General features: G+C 41.1%; 2 protein-coding genes across 5 annotated transcripts in view; one reads left to right on the forward strand and one right to left on the reverse strand.

Moving 5' to 3' along the window:
* Positions 1-16,561, forward strand: part of KATNAL2 (katanin catalytic subunit A1 like 2) — a 109,622-nt gene that overhangs the window by 14,820 nt on the left and 78,241 nt on the right. The window lies entirely within an intron of this gene.
* On the reverse strand, positions 846-3,653 carry LOC104975783 (elongin-A-like). Its single transcript, XM_059881075.1, is given in 1 exon segment — positions 846-3,653. A coding segment is annotated over 1 exon segment (1,941 nt). The 5' UTR covers positions 3,137-3,653; the 3' UTR covers positions 846-1,195.

A 16,561-nucleotide genomic window follows, 5' to 3' on the forward strand; every position in this document is an offset into this window, starting at 1 on the left:
GATTTTAACATTTTCTGATTGGAGGCTGTTGACCTGGGAAATCTGGAGTTGGGCTACCTGGAAGTGGGGCATCTTATGTGATTGATTTGGAAGTCATATTTGGCTTTCTTGGTTGGTCCTGACTTGGAGGCTAAGAGCAAAAATAGGGAGGCTGGCAGTTGTTGAGCAAATCTCGACCATTCTGGGCCAGTTGCTATGGAGGTTGTGATTTAGTTTCTTGGACAGATTGCTATAGGGTCTGGGATTTGGTTTTCTGAGATGGTTGCTTACAGAGGTTGTGGTTTGGCTTCCTGAGCTTATGTGGGTCTGGCCATTATCCATTTATATATTCAGTTTCTCATCTTAAAAGTGATACCGTAGTACCAAAGGATGTATATAAATTTGCCTTTTAACTTCAGTAGAAGTTGTATCAACTTATCATCTTACTAGTAATGTATGATCAGCTGCTCCAACATAGCAGGCTATTAATTTTTTGAATTTTACTCAACTGATAATGTGGAAATTTGTATTATGTTTCAAATTTGCATTTTTGTAAGATTGAGCATCTCGTCATATAGAGTCGTTTGTGTTTCTTTTTGTGTGAACCATCTTTTCCTATGCTTGTCCATTTTTATAGTAAATTATTGATGTTTTTTCTTTGCTTTGTGGGCACTTATTATATATAAAGGAAATTGGTCTTTTGAATGTTAACTGAGTTGTAAATATCTTTCCCAGTTATTGTTTCTTAACCTTTTTTGTATATTTAGAATTTTTTATGTGGTCAAACCTATCAGCCTTTTTAATTAATGGCTTCTGGGTTTGTGTTCAAAAAGGCCTCATCTACTCTGAGATTAAAAAAAAAAATCCCATGTTGCATATTTTTATTTATATAAATACAACCTGAAGATAACATTTGTTAATTAAGACTATGTCTTACTGTTTACAAAGGTTAGTTAAGAACAAAGGTATAATGTATCTTAAAATTGTCAGTGAGAATGAGGCTTCTCATCTTCAGAATTCTGAAGTGTTCTCTAGGCAGGGAGGCAGGGGCTTGGTGTGCAGTCTTACAGAAACAACACTTGAAAACTATAGGAGTCCGAGTCCAAAAGTTTCTACAAAGCAGAAGTTGCTGGTCTCCTTAGAAAGTCCCATTCCATAACCCCCACTGCCCTTGTATTTCTCCCCCTGAATTCCACCTCCAAGGCAAGGCCTCAATTTATCGTTGGGAGAATCTGTTCTTGAAATCTTTAATTGTCTTGGCCATCATAGGAGCAATTTTCTTCACAGGTTTCCTGCCGCTTACCACCTGTGGCAAGTGGGTACTGGTAGTGCTTGAGCATGTGTGGGCCAGCTTCTCATGGGTAAGGTTAAGGCTGTTGCTGCTGGAGGGAGTATGGCTGGTTTCTCTAGGGTACAGGGCTGGCTTGATCTTGACTTTTTCAGGGACAGGTGCTTCTCGTGTTTCAAACTGCTGCCTCCTTTGGACGTCAGAAGGTGGCCGGGCGAGAGAGTTGAGTAGGATCATTTTTGCTTGTCGGCCTTTGGGTTTATTGGCGTGTGCAGACTGGATATTCACTGTCAGTGCTCGAAGCCGCTGCTCTTGGGCATCCTGAAGCCGCATGTACATCTCTCGCCATGATTCATGCTCTTGTGGCCTTTCTTTCCTAAAATTTTGGTGACAGTGAATTTTCCATAGTTGATCTGTTTCTTGAACTAGTGTATGATTGTATTTCTCTATGCAATACAGCTGATCAGGTGCACAGCTCTTCAAGATGGGTTCAAGAACTGAATATGGGACTCCTCCCACTTTAAAGATTGAATTGATGTTGTTTTTAAGTACCCAGATGCACTGTTGGCGCAGGGTCATCATTTTGGCAAGATAAGCACACTTAGAGCCAGAAAACACTTGCATCTTAGAATTCATTCTGCATCCAGTAAATCCAACTTCTTCCTCTTTCTGGGGTGAAGACAGTGCTTTTTGCTTTGGTCGGAAGGAGGACATCAATCTAGAGGCAGGAAGTGGATGGTACTTGGCGGAGATCCTGGGTAATGGAAGATCTGGCCACACTGGTGCATCAGTGGGGACCTTTTCCAGCTTGGCCCAGATGTTTCCAGATGGTTGCAGCTTCTCTGATCTGTTTTCATTCACCTCAGGCAGTTCCTGAACCAAGTCCAAGTTTTGACTTGAGTCATTTTTTTTAGGTCCTTTCTCTTCAAGAGCAGTGGCTGAAGTTTTCATAATCTTTTTCGTGTTCTCCCTAGGCTGGTCCTGGTTGAGGAATGAATGAAAAGGCATGGTGGGCGGCTTGGATTCATTATCCATATCTGTCACAACTTAAGGGAGGGAGCCATCTGGCTTTCCATCCAAATGGGGAGGTCTTACTTTCCCTTCTTGAATCTTTCGGTTATTGGTAGCCTTCTCTTTCACCCTGGGTAACAGGCCTCTTGTCCCCTCTGCTATGTCCAAGCGGTTGAGACTTTGCTTGTTTTTGTCCGGTTTGGTTTTCTCTAAGTCTTCCTGCTTTTGCTTTTTAAAGTCTGAAGGGTGCCCGAAGGAAGGTGAAAACTGGATCCTGCGGCGCCTTCTTTCCTCCTCTTTGACACCAGTAGAAGGCGGATTCTCCTTTGCTTTGTCCCTGGGGACAAACGGTGGGCTTTCCTCTCGGGAGGAGGCCAGGACTGATTTTTGGCTGGTCAAAGTAGAAGACTTCTCGTATTCTTTGGTACTCAAAGGGTGTTTGTCCTTGTGGGGAGGCTGGTGCCCCCAGCTTAGACTCCCAGCCTCCCTCCCGTGGGAGGCACAAAGGCGGTGGTCTTGACTGAACCTCAGTCTGGCCCGGGGAGCATAATAGGGTCCTTCTCCAGGTCCCCGCTGTACAACGTAGGTCTCCGAGGGGCGTCTGTGACGGTCCCTGGACATCAGACGAGGACGTGTAGAGGGTGGGGGAGACCGGTTGTAACCACAATATGCCCGCTCTGAGGAATATGCTGGGGAATCTCGGCGACACTGCCTTCTGTCCTCGTCCCTCTCCCGGCCGCGGGACTCATAATAGAGCCTCGTGGGCTCTGAGGTGTGTCTGCGTTGCTGCCGTCTGTGCTCGCGACCATGCGAGCGACCGCTGCGGACTGTGAGGTGTGCGCGGCCGTCTCCCTCCATCGCCTCCTCCTCCTGAGGAGCGTCCCTGGGCAGGTTCCTCTCAGGGTTTCAGTCCCCCGAAGCCAGCCTCCTCCACTGCGCCTCTAGGCCCCGGCCAAACTTCCGACGCAATGGCGTTTGCGCCCGCCACTGCCGTCGGGCAGACCCGGCTCTCCGCTAGAACCGCCACGGGGCCGGGCGAGACCGAGGGCACTTCTCGTCTCTCCACGACCTCCTTGGTGTGAGGATGGGGGCGGCTAGGCCCCGCGGCTCCTCAGCAACCTGGTGCCCGGCCGCCGCCGCCGCCGCCCGGCTCTGCCTCGAGCTCCTCCTGGTGCACACGGCGCGCGACCCCGCCTCCCGCGCTCAGGACGCAGCGTGCCCGCGGGAATCGCTACCTGCGCTGCGTCCGGGACGTGAGGAAACCCCAGCGCCCCCTTCCTGCGGGGGCTGCGAGCGGTGCCCACATTACATCACCACCTGCCAGGAACCCCTGGGCCACCTCGCCCAGCTCCCGTCCCCAGAGTAGCAATAGCGACAACCAACCTAGCGCTGGACGCCTGCCATCGAGTAATTCCAGCCTGTAAGAACCAAAGAAGAGTTATATTATCTCCATTTTATGCGTGAGGCTTAGAGAGAAAAAAAAACTTGCCTGTGATCACGAAACAGGAAGAGGTGCAGCCGCACTTTGACGGCAAGTAGTTGAGGTCCAGAGTCACAGCTCTGAATACGTCGAGGACCTGAGTCCTACCGAGAGAAAGGGATTTGCCTAAAATTCGACAGATTAACCCCATGAGGGCAATAATAGTCCCTGTGTCTGATTTTGGAGAAGGAAATGGCAACCCACTCCAGTACTCTTGCCTGGAAAATCCATGGACGGAGGAGCCTGGTAGGCTGCAGTCCATGGGGTCACTAAGAGTCGGAGACGACTGAGTGACTTCACTTTCACTTTTCACTTTCATGCATTAGAGAAGGAAATGGCAACCCACTCCAGTGTTCTTGCCTGGAGAATCCCAGGGATGGGGGAGCCTGGTGGGCTGCCGTCTCTGGGGTTGCACAGAGTTGGACACAACTGAAGCGACTTAGCAGCAGTAGTGTCTGATTTGCCCTCAAGCAATATCTAACAAAGGTATCAATAATTCTGAGAGGAATGAATGCTGTTTGCTCTGAACACCAAACGTCAGCAGTAGGGCCTGAGTTGGATCAGTTCATGGTGGTGCCTTAGACCCAAGTGTGCTCTAGGGAACAAACTCTTATCTTGGAAGGCCGAGATTTATTGTTACTATTATTACTACTAAAAGGAACAACTAAATAGACAACTTAAAATGTCATCATTGATTACATCTTATTTGATTAGATCAGATTTTATTAGATTATTAGATTCTGGCTAGAACTCTAATAAGAACCCACTCATTGGAAAAGACCCTGATGCTGGGAAAGATTGAAGGCAAAAGTAGAAGAGGGCGGCAGAGGATAAGATGATTGGATAGTGTCATTGACTAGGGGACATGAATCTGAGCCAACTCCTGGAGATAGTGAAGGACAGGGAAGCCTGGCATGCTGCAGCCTATGGGGTGACAAAGAGTGGGACATGACTTAGCAACTGAACAACAACAACTTTGGTGTAGATGCCAGGCTCTTCGAAGAGCTTGGTTCCTCTCTTAGATAGCCCAAGACTATCTGATTACCTTTGGTCTCCTCATCGCTCTTGGACTTAAAGAAATTCCAAGTCACTGATGTTATCTTCTTCCCTTTGTAAGCAGAGAAGTGACCTTCTCGCCAACCAGACTTTGGATCTGAAAGCAGGATCCTGTCATTGACAACAGAAAGATTTTTGTGTCTTCGATGAGCCCACGTGGTTGGGATACTAGGGTCAGAAAAGGACCAAGATTCTGTGCCTAATTTCCTCCTTATAGTAACTTTCTCTTTGCATGCTGCAGCCTATGGGGTCGCAAAAAGTGGGACATGTTAGTGACTGAACAACAAGAACTCTTAAGAATGCACCTGGCCTGACCTCTTGCCCAAATCAGAAAAGACCAGTGATTGCTGTCTTTGTTTTTTACATTAAATTTTTTTTTAATCTTTTGAACAATTTTATAAAAATTCATTGTGCACTATGGTTCAGCTTTAAATTTTTTCCTTCATTGTTATAGATAACAATGAGTAATCTATATTTCTCCCATCATTCTAAGTTTTAAAGATTTCCCAGGTCTTCAGTTCAGTTCAGTTCAGTCATTCAGTTGTGCCCAATTCTTTGCGACCCCATGGACTGCCCCACGCCAGGCCTACCTCAGTTCATTTCAGTCACTCAGTCGTGTCCGACTCTTTGTGACCCAATGAATCGCAGCACACCAGGCCTCCCTGTCCATCACCAACTCCCGGAGTTCACTCAGACTCACGTCCATCGAGTCAGTGATGCCATCCAGCCATCTCATCCTCTGTCATCCCCTTCTCCTCCTGCCCCCAATCCCTCCCGCATCAAGAGTATTTTCCAATGAGTCAACTCTTCGCATGAGGTGGCCAAAGTACTGGAGTTTCAGCTTTAGCATCATTCCTTCCAAAGAAATCCCAGGGCTGATCTCCTTCAGAATGGGCTGGTTGGATCTCCTTGCAGTCCAAGGGACTCTCAAGAGTCTTCTCCAACACCACAGTTCAAAAGCATCAATTCTTTGGTGCTCAACTTTCTTCACAGTCCAACTCTCACATCCATACATGACCACAGGAAAAACCATAGCCTTGACTAGACGAACCTTTGTTGGCAAAGTAATGTCTCTGCTTTTGAATATGCTATCTAGGTTGGTCATCACTTTCCTTCCAAGGAGCAAGCGTCTTTTAATTTCATGGCTGCAGTCACCATCTGCAGTGATTTCGGAACCCAAAAAAATAAAGTCTGCCACTGTTTCCACTGTTTCCTCATCTGTTTCCCATGAAGTGATGGGACTGAATGCCATGATCTTCGTTTTCTAAATGTGGAGCTTTAAGCCAACTTTTTCACTTTCCACTTTCACTTTCATCAAGAGGCTTTTGAGTTCCTCTTCACTTTCTGCCATAAGGGTGGTGTCATCTGCATATCTGAGGTTATTGATATTACTCCCGGCAATCTTGATTCCAGCTTGTGTTTCTTCCAGTCCAGCGTTTCTCATGATGTACTCTGCATTGAAGTTAAATAAGCAGGGTGACAATATACAGCCTTGACGAACTCCTTTTGCTATTTGGAACCAGTCTGTTGTTCCATGTCCAGTTCTAACTGTTGCTTCCTGACCTGCATATAGGTTTCTCAAGAGGCTGGTCAGGCGGTCTGGTATTCCCATCTCTTTCAGAATGTTCCACAGTTTATTGTGATCCACACAGTCAAAGGCTTTGGCATAGTCAATAAAGCAGAAATAGTTTTTCTGGAACTCTCTTGCTTTTTCCATGATCCAACGGATGTTGGCAATTTGATCTCTGGTTCCTCTGCCTTTTCTAAAACCAGCTTGAACATCACGAAGTTCACGGTTCACGTATTGCTGAAGCCTGGCTTGGAGAATTTTGAGCATTACTTTACTAGCATGTGAGATGAGTGCAATTGTGCGGTAGTTTGAGCATTCTTTGGCATTGCCTTTCTTTGGGACTGGAATGAAAACTGACGTTTTCCAGTCCTGTGGCCACTGCTGAGTTTTCCAAATGTGCTGGCATATTGAGTGCAGCACTTTCACGGCATCATCTTTCAGGATTTGAAAGAGCTCAACTGGAATTGTATCACCTCCACTAGCTTTGTTCATAGTGATGCTTTCTAAGGCCCACTTGACTTCACATTCCAGGATGTCTGGCTCTAGGTCAGTGATCACACCATTGTGATTATCTGGATCATGAAGATCTTTTTTGTATAGTTCTTCTGTGTATTCTTGCCACCTCTTCTTAATATTTTCTGCATCTGTCAAGTCCCTACCATTTCTGCACATATTGAGCCCATCTTTGCATGACATGTTCCCTTGGTATCTCTAATTTTCTTGAAGAGATCGCTAGTCTTTCCCATTCTGTTGTTTTCCTCTATTTCTTTGCATTGATCCCTGAGGAAGGCTTTCTTATCTCTTCTTGCTATTCTTTGGAACTCTACATTCAGATGCTTATATCTTTCCTTTTCTCCTTTGCTTTTCGCTTCTCTTCTTTTCACAGCTATTTGTAAGGCCTCCCCAGGCAGCCATTTTGCTTTTTTGCATTTCTTTTCCATGGGGATGGTCTTGATCCCTGTCTCCTGTGCAATGTCATGAACCTCAGTCCATAGTTCATCAGGCGCTCTATCTATCAGATCTAGGCCCTTTAATCTATTTCTCACTTCCAGTGTATAATCAAAAGGGATTTGATTTAGGTCATACCTGAATGGTCTAGTGGTTTTCCCTACTTTCTTCAACTTAAGTCTAAATTTGGTAATAAGGAGTTCATGATCTGAGCCACAGTCAGATCCTGGTCTTGTTTTTGTTGACTGTATAGAGCTTCTCCATCTTTGGCTGCAAAGAGTATAATCAACCTGATTTCGGTGTTGACCATCTGATGATGTCCATGTGTAGAGTCTTCTCTTGTGTTGTTGGAAGAGGGTGTTTGCTATGACCAGTGCATTTTCTTGGCAAAACTCTATTAGTCTTTGCCCTGCTTCATTCCATATTCCAAGGCCAAATTTGCCTGTTACTCCAGGTGTTTCTTGACTTCCTACTTTTGCATTCCAGTCCCCTATAATGAAAAGGACATCTTTTTTGGGTGTTAGTTCTAAAAGGTCTTGCAGGTCTTCATAGAACCATTCAACTTCAGCTTCTTCAGCGTTACTGGTTGGGGCATAGACTTGGATTACTGTGATATTGAATGGTTTGCCTTGGAAACGAACAGAGATCATTCTGTCGTTTTTGAGATTGCATCCAAGTACTGCATTTCAGACTCTTTTGTTGACCATGATGGCTACTCCATTTCTTCTGAGGGATTCCTGCCTGTAGTAGTAGATATAATGATCATCTGAGTTAAATTCACCCATTCCAGTCCATTTGAGTTCGCTGATTCCTAGAATGTTGACATTCACTCTTGCCATCTCCTGTTTGACCACTTCCAATTTGCCTTGATTCATGGACCTGACATTCCAGGTTCCTATGCAATATTGCTCTTTACAGCATCGGACCTTGCTTCTATCACCAGTCACATCCACAGCTGGGTATTGTTTTTGCTTTGGCTCCATCCCATCGTTCTTTCTGGAGTTATTTCTCCACTGATCTCCAGTAGCATATTGGGCACCTACTGACCTGGAGTGTTCCTCTTTCAATATCCTATCATTTTGCCTTTTCATACTTTAGAATTTGTTAATCTAAGAATTCCTGACAGTTTCGTTTGTTTTCAAGGTTCTCAGTAGTATAAATTGGCAGTTCTAATGGTTACTTACATAATAAGTCAAACTTAAAGAAATAATAGGTAACAAACAGAATAAATAAGTAAAACCAAAGCATTCCCACAACCCACATATACTAGTGTATTACACAATGATGAACCTTGGTATATATCCATATATCTTTCCAGATCCTTTGGCATATGTGTGTATACACATACATGCACAAAAACATATATTCTATCAAAACGAAATTGTACAATACATGTTACTCTTTAACCAACTAGTTCTGTAATCTAGGTCTAAAACAGGGTCATTCATTGTACCTCATTGTATCCCCTAAATATCTCTGAATTTTCACATCTCCCCCTGTCCCTACTTTCTCTATTTCTATTTCATTTATTTAATCTTCTAGTTTTATTGAGATATAATTGACAAGGTATATAACCTAATGATCTAACAATACGTTGTGAAATGATTATTTTAAGTTTAGTGAACATCTAGTATCCTGTGTAGACACAAAATTAAAGAAATAGAAAAAAATTTTTCCTTGTAATAAGAACTCTTGGAATTTGCTTTCTTAACTATATTCATTTATAAGATACAGCAGTATTGATTATATTTGTCATGTTGTACATTATATTCCTAGTACTTATTTACCTTATAACTGGGAGTTTGTACTTTTTGACCACCTTCATCTAATTCCTCTTCCTTCCACCTACCGCCTCTGGTAGCCCCAAATCTGATATTTTTTTTATGAGTTTGTTTGTTTTTGAAGTATAATTCACTTACCACACTATGTTAGTTCCTGTTTTATTACATAGTGATTTGGTATACATTTGATTTATATAATTTCAAAATGATCAACACAATAAGTTAGTTTTGATTTGTCATCATATAAGGATATTATATAGTTATTGACTATTTTCTCCATATTGTACATTTATTTTGCAACCAGAAGTTTGTACCCCTTAATCTCCCTCACCTATTTCTTTCCTACCTCTAACTCCCTTCTGGTAAATCACCTGTTTGGTCTCTGTATTTTTCATTCTGTTTCTGTTTTGTTAATTTGTTTTGTTTTTTAGATTCCACACATATATGAAACCATATGGCATTTATCCTTCTCAGTTGGATTTATTTCCCTTAGCATAATACCTTTTAGGTCCATCCATGTCATTGTAAATGGCAATATTTTATTCTTTCTATGGCTGTGTAATATTCAGTTGTATATATATGCCACATCTTCTTTATCCTTTCATTTATTGTTGGGCAATTAGGTTGCTTCCACATCTTGACTATTGTAAATAATACTTCAGTGAACATAGAGGTGCGTAGATCTTTTCTAATTAGTGTTTTCATATTCTCTGGATAAATACCCAGGAGTAGAATTACTGGATCATACCGTAGACCAACCTAGATAGCATATTGAAAAGCAGAGACATTACTTTGCCAACAAAGGTCTGTCTAGTCAAGGCTATGGTTTTTCCAGTGGCCATGCATGGATGTGAGAGTTGGACTGTGAAGAAAGTTGAGCACCGAAGAATTGATGCTTTTGAACTGTGATGTTGGAGAAGACTCTTGAGAGTCCCTTGGACTGCAAGGAGATCCAACCAGCCCATTCTGAAGGAGATCAGCCCTGGGATTTCTTTGGAAGGAATGATGCTAAAGCTGAAACTCCAGTACTTTGGCCACCTCATGCGAAGAGTTGACTCATTGGAAAAGGCTCTTGATGCTGCGAGGGATTGGGGGCAGGAGGAGAAGGGGACGACAGAGGATGAGATGGCTGGATGACATCACCGACTCAATGGACATGAGTTTGAGTGAACTCCGGGAGTCGGTGATGGACAGGGAGGCCTGGCGTGCTGCGATTCATGGGGTCGCAAAGAGTCGGACATGACTGAGTGACTGAACTGAACTGATGGTAGTTCTATTGTTAATTTTTGAGGAATCTCCATACTGTTTTTCATAGTGTCTATACCAATTTATATTCCTATCAATGGTGTTAGAGGATTCTCTTTTCTGCACATCCTCAGCAACACTTGATATTTGTTATTTTTTTTGGTAATAGCCATTGTGACAGGCCTTGCCTGAAAAATCCCATGGACAGAGGAGCCTGATAAGCTGTAGTCCAAAGGGTCACAGAGAGTCTAACACAACTGAGTGACTAAACACACAACATAACACACATTGTGATAGGTATGAGGTGATATCTCATTATGGTTTTGACTTGCATTACCCTAATGATTCGGAGAAGGCAATGGCACCCCACTCCAGTACTCTTGCCTGGAAAATCCCATGGACAGAGGAGCCTGGTAGGCTGCAGTCTATGGGGTAGTGAAGAGTCGGACATGACTGAGCGACTTCACTTTCACTTTTCACTTTTCACCTTCATGCGTTGGAGAAGGAAATGGCAACCCACTCCAGTGTTCTTGCCTGGAGAATCCCAGGGATGGGGGAGCCTGGTGGGCTGCCGTCTATGGGGTCGCACAGAGTCGGACATGACTGAAGCGACTTAGCAGCAACCCTAATGATTAGTGATGAATATCTTTCTATCTGCTTCTTGGCCATCTGTATGTCTCTTGAAAAATATCTATTCAGATTCTCTCCCTCTTTTTTATTTTTATTTTTTCTCTTTTTTAATCTGGTTTTTTGATGTTGAGTTCTGAGAGTTCTTTGTATATTTTGGATATTAATCCTTTGTTGGATATACTGTTTGCAAATATATAGTCTCCCATTTAGTATGTGGCCTTTTCATTTTGTTGATTTCCTTTACTGTGCAAGTCTTTTACTTTGATATAATCCTGTTTGTTGATTTTTGCTTTTGTTTCCCTTACCTGAGAAGCATATTCAAAAAATATTACAAAGACAAATGTTAAAGAGCATATTGCTTATGTTTTCTTCTAGAAGTTTTATAGATTCAGGTCTTACATTTAAGTCTTTAACCCATTTTTAATTTATTTTTGATCATGGTGTGAGAGTATTCCAGTTTGATACTTTTGCATGTGCTGTACAGTTTTCCCTGGTGGTTTAGACAGTAAAGCGTCTGCCTACAATGCAGGAGACCCGGGTTCGATCCCTGGGTCGGGAAGATCCCATGGAGAAGGAAATGGCAACCCACTCCAGCATTCTTGCCTGGAAAATCCTGTGGACGGAGGAGCCTGGTAGGCTACAGTCCATGGAGTTGCAAAGAGTCAGACACGACTGAGCGACCTCACTTCACATACAGTTTTCCCAACACCATTTATTAAAGAGGCTGTCTTTTCCACATTGTATATTCTAGCCTCCCTGGTTGTAGATTAACTACCATATATAAGTGTGGCTTCATCTCTGGGTTCTCTATTCTGTTCCATTGATCTGTGTCTGTTTTTGTGCCAGTACTATACTATTTTCATGACTGTAGCTTTGTAGTATAGTTTGAAATCTGGGAGTATGATACCTTCAGCTTTGTTCTTTCTCAAGAGTGTTTTGACTGCTTGTTTTGTGGTTTCATACAGATCTTAGAATTTTTTTTTTTTTTTTTTTAGATTTTAGAATTTTTTATTCTAGTTTTGTGAAAAATGCCATTGGTATCTCAACAGGGATTACATTGAATTTGTAGATTGCTTTGGTCATTTTCATTTGAATGGTCATTTTAATAATTTTCCTTCTTCCCATCTATGAACATGGTGTATTGTTCTATCTGTTTGTGTTGTCTTCAATTTCTTTAATCGGTGTCATAATTTTCCAAGTACAGACTTTTTATCTTCTTAGTTAGATTTGTTCCTCAGTATTTTTAATTTTTAATGTGATGATATATGGAATTTTTTCTTAATTTCTCTTTCTGATAATTCATTGTTAGTATACAGAAATGCAACAGATTTGTATATATTAATTTTGTATCCTGCAACTTTACCAAATTAACTGATGAGTTCTAGTAGATTGTGGTGGCATCCTTAGAATTTTTATGTATAGTATTGTGTCATCTGCAAACAGTGATAGTTTTACTTTTTTCTTTCCAGTTGGATTCCTTTTATTCTTTTTTCTCTGATAGTAGTGCCTAGAATTTCCAGTGCTATGTTGAATAGAAGTGGTGAGGGTGGGCATCCTTGTATTGTTCCTGATCTCTGATGAAATGCTTGTAGCTTTTCACCATTGAGTATGATGTAAGTTGTAGGCTTGTCATATATGGCCTTTATTAAATCACTGCAGATGGTAACTGCAGCCATGAAATTAAAAGACACTTACTCCTTGGAAGGAAAGTTATGACCAACCTAGATAGCATATTAAAAAGCAGAGACATTACTTTGCCAACAAAGGTTCGTCTGGTCAAGGCTATGGTTTTTCCTGTGGTCATGTATGGATGTGAGGGTTGGACTGTGAAGAAGGCTGAGCGCTGAAGAATTGATGCTTTTGAACTGTGGTGTTGGAGAAGACTCTTGAGAGTCCCTTGGACTGCAAGGAGATCCAACCTGTCCATTCTGAAGATCAGCCCTGGGATTTCTTTGGAAGGAATGATGCTAAAGCTGAAACTCCAGTACTTTGGCCACCTCATGTGAAGAGTTGACTCGTTGGAAAAGACTCTGATGCTGGGAGGGATTGGGGGCAGGAGGAGAAGGGGACGACAGAGGATGAGATGGCTGGATGGCATCACTGACTCGATGGACGTGAGTCTGAGTGAACTCCGGGAGTTGGTGATGGACAGGGAAGCCTGGCGTGCTGCGATTCATGGGGTCGAGAAGAGTTGGACATGACTGAGCGACTGATCTGATCTGATGCCTTTATTATGTTCCTTTTGTGCCTACTTTGTTGAGAGGTTTTTGTTGTTGTTGTTGTTATCATAAATGGATGTTGAATTTTGTCAAAAACTTTTTCTGCATCTGTTGAGATAATTATATGGCTTTTAGTCTTCAATTTTTTAATATGGCATATCACATTGATTGAGTTGCAGATATTGAACCATCCTTGCTTCCCTGGAGATAAATCCCAATTGATTATTGTGTATGATCCTTTTAATGTACTATTGAATTCAGTTTGCTAATATTTTGTTGAGGATTTTTACATCTATGCCCATCAGTGATACTGGCCTGTAATTTTTTGTGTAATGTCTTTGTCTGATTTGGCATCAGGGTAATCCTGGCCTCATGTTTGGAAAAATATGTTTGGAAAAATATGTTTGGAAGTGTTTGTCCCTTTGCAGGTTTTTGAAATAGTTGGTGAAGTATCAGTTTACCTATCTTCTAAATGTTTGGTGTAATTCACCTGTATAGCCATCTAGTCATGGACTTTTGTTTGTTGGAAAGTTTTTTGTTTTTATTTGTTACTGATTTGATTTCATTACTGGCAATTGTTCTGTTCATATTTTCTATTTCTTCCTCATTCAGTCTTGAGAGATTGTACATTTTTGTGAATTTATCCATTTCTTCTAGGTTGTCTATTTTATTGGCATATAATTGTAGTAATCTCTTATGATCCTATGTATTTCAGTGGCATTGGTTATAAATTCTCCTATTTCATTTCTGACTTAAATTGATTTGGGCCCTATTTTTTTTTTTTGAGTCTGGCTAAAGGTTTATCAGTTTTGTTTATCTTTTCAAATAACCAGCTCTTAGATTCATTGATCTTTTCTGTTTCATTTTTTAGTCTTTATTTCATTGATTTCTGCCCTGATCTTTATAATTTCATTCCTTTTACTAACTTTGTGGTTTTTTTCTTTCTCTAGTTACTTTAGGTGTGAGGTTAGGTTGTTTGAGAGTTTTCTTGTCTCCTGAAGTAAGCTTGTATTGCTATAAACTTCCCTGTTAGAATTACTTTTTCTTTATCTCATAGATTTTCAGTCGTGCGTTTTTGTTTTCATTTTCTCCATGTTTTTAAAATTTTGCCTTTGATTTTTTTCAACAACTTCTTGGTTGTTTAGTAACATTATTTAGCCTCTACATGTTTGTGTTTTGCATATTTTTTCTTGTATTTGATTTCTAGTCTCATAGTATTGTGATTGGAAAGGATGCTTGATATGATTTCAGTTTTCTTAAATTTACTGAGACTTGTTTTGTGACCTAGCATGTGATCTATCCTCGATAACGTTCCATGTGCACCTGAAGAGAATGTGTATTCTACTGCTTTTGGATGGAATGTTTCGTATAAATGAATGTGATCCATTTGGCCTAATGTGTCTTTTAAGGTCAGTGTTTCCTTATTAATTTTCTCTCTGGATGATCTGCCATTGATGTAAGTGAGGGTTGTTAAAAAGTCCCTTACTATCATTGTAATGCTGTCAGTTTTTCCATTTCTATCTGTTAATGTTTGCTTTATGTATTTACGTGCTCTTATCTGGGGGGCATATATATTTACAATTGTCTTCTTGGATTGATCCCTTGATCATTAGGTAATGTCCTTCTTTGTTACAGTCTTTGTTTTAAAGTCTTTCATCTGATATAAGTATTGCTACCCTGGCTTTTTTTATTTCATTTTAGTCTGCGTGGAATACTCTTTTCAATCCCTTCACTTTCAGTCCATGTGTGTCTTTAGATCTAAAGTGAGTTTCTTGCGGGCAGTGTGTATATGGGTCTTGTTTTTATGTGCATTCAGCCACTCTGTGTATTTTGATTACAACATTTAGTTCATTAGTCCAATTACATTTGGAGTAATTATATATACACTTATTGAAATTTTGTAAATTTTTTTGTGATTGTTATTGTATTTTTTCTTTTGTTCTTCTTTTGCTCTCTTCCCTTGTGATTTGATGACCATCTTTAGTGTTATATTTGAATTCCTTTCTCTTTTTACATGTGTGTGTATTTATTATAGATTTTGGTTTATGGTCATCATGAAGTTTATATATATAGAAATACATATTTTAAGATGCTGGTCTTTTAAGTTCAAATGCATTTTAACAATCCTGCATTTTTACTTTCCAATGTTTATTGCTTTTGACATTTTTTTGGTTTGTTTTTTATTTTTTGTAAATTAATTAATTTATTTTAATTAATTACTTTACAATATTGTGGTGGTTTTTGCCATACATTCACATGAATCAGCCATGGGTTTACGTGTGTCCCCCATCCTGAACTCCCCTCCTGCAACCCCCCCCCATCCCATCCCTCAGTGTCATCACAGTGCACTGACCCTGAGTGCCCTGTCTCATGCATTGATTGACAGCATTTTTATCCCTTCACTACGTAATATGGATAAAGATGAGTTTACCACACCTGTCTTTTTGTTAAGATTTGTGTGTTTATTAACTTTCGGCTGTGCTGGGTCTTTGTTGCTGCATACGGGCTTTCTCTAGTTGCAGCAAGTGGGGGCTGCTTGTCGTCGTGCACGGGCTTCTTGTGTGGTGGCTTCTCTTGTGGATCATCGGCTCTAGGGCACACAGGCTTCTGTACTTGCGGTGCATGGACTCAGGAGTTGTGGTGCACGGGCTTAGTTGCCCCTCACAGCATGTGGAATCTTCCTGAACCAGGGGTTAAACCTATTTCCCCTTCATGGGCAGGCAGATTCTTAACCACTAGACCCCCAGGAAAACTCAACCCTTGTCTTTTAACCTTCCTACTAGTTTTACACATGGTTGGTTCACTGCCTTTATTGTCTATATGCCTTTACCAATGAGGTTTTTCCTTTCATAGTTTTCCTAGTTCTAGTAGCAGTCTTTTCTTTTTCACTTAAAGTAGTCTCTTTAATATTTCTTGTAAAGCTGTTTTGGGAGGGCTGAGCTCCTTTATCTTTTGCTTGTCTATAACCTTTTTGATCATTCTATCGAATTTGAGTGAACACATTGCCTGAGAGAGTATTCTTTTTTTTTTTTTTTTGACGTCAGTAAGTATTTAATTAAAAAAACAGGTTCCATCTTTAGACAAGGATATATTCAAACTCAAATAGAAGGGATTCTTAGAGCCTTTAATATGCCAATAGGCAGGTTTGCAAAGTTCCCAACTTGCTCATGGAACCTTTCATACCCTTGAGCATCTCTTAGGAATAAATGCTCCACAGAGCAAGTCTTAAGAAACACAGTTTTGAAACTTTGGTGCATTCAGGAGCTTCACTAATTCCTTAGGCTATCAGTCTTAAAATTAACACCAAAAATAACAGTTATAGCCAGTAAGTCTAGGATTACAGATTCAGGAAGG

Source organism: Bos taurus, chromosome 24, assembly GCF_002263795.3.
Source record: "Bos taurus isolate L1 Dominette 01449 registration number 42190680 breed Hereford chromosome 24, ARS-UCD2.0, whole genome shotgun sequence".
NCBI classification, from domain to species: Eukaryota; Metazoa; Chordata; class Mammalia; order Artiodactyla; family Bovidae; genus Bos; species Bos taurus.